This window comes from Cyprinodon variegatus, unplaced genomic scaffold (genome assembly GCF_000732505.1).
Source record: "Cyprinodon variegatus isolate N-32 unplaced genomic scaffold, C_variegatus-1.0 Scaffold1080, whole genome shotgun sequence".
Classification (NCBI taxonomy): domain Eukaryota; kingdom Metazoa; phylum Chordata; class Actinopteri; order Cyprinodontiformes; family Cyprinodontidae; genus Cyprinodon; species Cyprinodon variegatus.
This window is the reverse complement of record NW_015151533.1, coordinates 7490-11228: the sequence shown is the minus strand read 5'-3', so window position 1 is coordinate 11228 and position 3739 is coordinate 7490. Positions and strand designations below refer to the sequence as shown.

Genomic DNA, 3739 nt, shown 5'->3' with positions numbered 1-3739 from the left:
ATATATATATATATATATATATATATATATATATATATATATATATATATAATTGATAATTTGCTACTTCCTTAGAAATACAATTTTTTTCTACTTAAATCCTAGAATGTAGTTATTTAGAAATTATTTTAAAATTGATAAAAAAAAAACTGCTTTATACATTACCTGATGAAGATAATCGATAGTTTGAGCTCTACATCTTGCAGGATTTCATAGATTGTGTTTTTTGATTTATTCACTTACTGATTTGAAGATGGTAGTTTTGTGTTCTAAATGGTGCCTTAGACCATATTTTGGTTTGTGTTTCTCTGGTGTCTTTCTGATTGGCAGCATCAGATTTGGTTACGCATCTCCAGCTACCGGCTCCTAAAGCTCACATTGTAACGGTTCAGTTTGCCTCTGGGTGGTTCTATAAGGAACAGCTAGATTACCCTGAAAGGAGTTTATTACATAATCCGCTCTTAATATTCAGTCATGTTAAGATAAGTAAGTCTTCATCGGTTCTTCATCAGTGCAGACTGAGCTGCTGCATAGTGTAGCATGTGATTAGGTAGAGTTGTCATTGGGGGCATATCTTCATTAACTTTCTGAGCAGAAACCAGGCTTTATATATTTTCCATTAGTGACAGATCAGGGAATCGCTTCCTTATGACTGCAGTTATATTTCAGTTCCTGCTAATTCTAAACCGCATCGTTCTCTGTCTTCATTTCTTCAAAAGTTTCAATTCAATTCAGTTTATTTTTATAGCTCCAATTCACATCATGTCATCTCAGGTCACTTTCCAGTTCATCACATCATCCAGTCAGATTGATTCAAAGTTTTCCATCTAAGGAAAACCAGCTGATTGCATCAGTGATCTTCTCTCCTCGCTCCATCTAACATCTCCTTCTGCCGTTTGTTTCAGGATGACCGGCTGCGGGCTCCCCTGCTGAAGCTGAAGTTGGCCGTTTGTAGCGTCATGCCTGAACAGATCGCGAGATTTAACATGGATTGTATGGCCAAGGTTGCAAAGTACGTAAACGGTTCAAATGATGCTCTGTCACTGTTAAACTGGAGGTTAATTCTTTGTCTCTGATTTTATATAAAGCTTTTAACAGCTGGAACTTTGAGTTTAGTTCAAATTCTGTAAAATCTCAGCTAAATTTCTTTTGTGATTTTTTACGACTATTTGCATTATTTTGGAGCAATGACTCTTATTTAACTTGGGATAAACACTGTCAGTCTGAGTTCAGGGTTTTCTGCCTCAGAATGAAGCCGTTTCTGATGGCAGCTTCTCGGCTCAGTGGAGCTGCATGAGTTCAAATGATGTTTGCAAACGTAAACAGCTACTAATCTATTAAAAATGAAGGATATCTGATTCACAGAGGCCATTTAGTGCAGGAAGATGCTTCTCCTAGTTAGGTTTTTAGCATCAAAATGGATGAAGGCTGGAGGAGGAGAAGAGTTGATCAAAATCTGAGCCAATGGAGACAGGAATGGTTCTGAGGCATCCGTTCAAACGGATCAGATAAAACTGAACAGATCATCAGCCCCACCAGCTGTCTTCATAATAAACCTTCCTTTTAAGAACCAGTCCTGTCTGTGTTTTACAGGCAGCAGTCCGAAGAGGGGGACAGGAACGGCTCAGAGGAAGAGGACGATGAGAAACCTGGGAAAAGAGTGATGGGACCACGAAAGAAGTTCATCTGGGACGACAAGCTCAGGTGATGAGACGCATCCTTCCAGCTGCCGTCTCAAAATTCACACTGTTAACGATTCATCCAGGATCTGGCTCCGTCCAGATCGCTAGTAGGAAACATTAAGATCTGCTCCGGGGAAAACCAGGGCCAGTTTTTTTTTTTTATATATTCTAGTTAAAGGAAAAGTCCGGTTAGCAAGTAATGATCAATGGATCATTATTTATAAAACTAATATGTTCCTGGTGATTTAATGAATTTAGCTTTAGTCGTTTAAAAAAATGACATTTTTCGTCCCGATCAGTGAGTTAGGGAGCGGCCATTTTTGCTCAAATATAGTAACACCTCACTCCTGCCATCTTCTGTCCTCAAACCACAACCAAATCCTGAAAGTACTCGGAGTCAGAGCCCTTTAGTGGGCCAGATTCCGAGCCAGGGCCCATTAGTATTGTATTAATACCTGATGATAAATATAGCCATAACCTTTTCCATTTTGAGTGGACAGAATAACTGTGCTCACTAGGCCAAATAGAAAATTTGCAATATCTTTGACTTTTACATTAAGTGAAGCAGGGATGGGATCAATGACATTGTGAGACTGACTATGGCTTTAAATGGAAAAAAATCCGGTCAGCATGGAATAATCAATGGATCCTTATTTATACCTAAAACGAATGAGTTTGCTGTGATTTAATCAATTTAACGTTAATCAGTAAAAACTGAAAATAATAATTTTCGTTGCAATCACTAAGTCTGGGAGCGGCCATTTCTGCCCAAATATAGTCCCCCTCCCTCCTTCCAGCAGTGACGTCACGGTGCGGTAAGCCTAGCGCCATTCTCCCCGCTTTACAAGCAAAATCAATGGGAACTACTAGACACATCTGCAATCAACAACAATTATTGAAGATTTCCAGAGGACTTCACCATTGAAATTCACCAGAGCTATAGTGAAACTGACAATGCCCACGTGCATGGCAGCTGGATGCTGGAATACATCGGGTAAAAGTGGAAAAAAGAGTTATTCCACCTTTCTGATTCCTGATCCTCCACGGACGGGTTCTTTGACAAACATGGATGCCTCCAGTAAAGCACATTCACATGAAAATTACTCTGAATTAAAAACACTGATCATTTATTGAACAGTATGCAATAATTTCATATTTAAAGTACTTTCAAAAGTTTGAATTCTGAATATGAGCGGATTTTCCTTTAAAGATCTAAGGGTTGTTACACCCCATCTGTCTTTATCTTTTTACGTATTTTAGGTTTGTTAAGACACGGTCAATATGAATCTTAAATGTCTGGATATGAAACATCTGAGAGAAGGACGTCTAAGGGGAAAAAAGATATGGCTCGTTTTTATCTTTATTTTTTTTATCTACAATATAAAATGGCATTGATCTGAGTGTGTTGTCTGTGCAGGACGTTGCTGTGTAATGTGGTCCGTGTGAAGCTGAGCTGCTATGAGATGGAGAGCCAGTGCACTCTGTCTGTGGAGGACTACCTCAAAGCCTTCTTGGAGAACGAGGTCAAACCGCTGTGGCCCAAAGGCTGGATGCAGACCAGGTGCGCTAATCTGTGGGATTATATGGATGTTTCTGTGTCTGGAATCCCCTTAATCTGATCAATATTCAACCAGTTTACTGATTGATAATTAATAGAAACATACAAATTACAACCCTGATAAATGAAGCAGTGCTTAGTTTAATCACTAACAGGGAAGAAGACATAAAGTGAGAACGCCTCAATATAACCGTCACTAACCTCACTAGTTGCAAGTTCACTTCCATTTTAATACTTTTTGTTATGGAGTCAGAAACGGCTCAAAAACAGGAAAAAAAAAATAGAAGATCATATTAAATGTCAAATTTTTACCTTATAATGTGAGAAAATAAAAAAGCAAACATAAAATAATAAGAACTGAATCTCAATTCAGTTTAGTATCACTTTTTCTTGTATGTATTTATTTGCAGTTTTAGATTTTCAGATTCAAATCCAGTTCTTTCAGTTTTTTTTATTGTTTCAAATTCAGTTTTCAGTTTTTTTTATTGTTTCAAATTCA

General features: G+C 37.8%; 1 protein-coding gene across 1 annotated transcript in view; it reads left to right on the top strand.

The window, feature by feature from the left end:
- Positions 1 to 3739, top strand: part of LOC107101316 (ubinuclein-2-like) — a gene marked incomplete at its 3' end in the record, with an annotated part of 32163 nt that overhangs the window by 20939 nt on the left and 7485 nt on the right. The window contains exons 9-11 of the mRNA XM_015400184.1: positions 906 to 1012; positions 1594 to 1704; positions 3100 to 3243. Of these exons, the coding sequence (XP_015255670.1) occupies positions 906 to 1012; positions 1594 to 1704; positions 3100 to 3243 (362 nt within the window). The remainder of the gene's footprint in view (positions 1 to 905; positions 1013 to 1593; positions 1705 to 3099; positions 3244 to 3739) is intronic.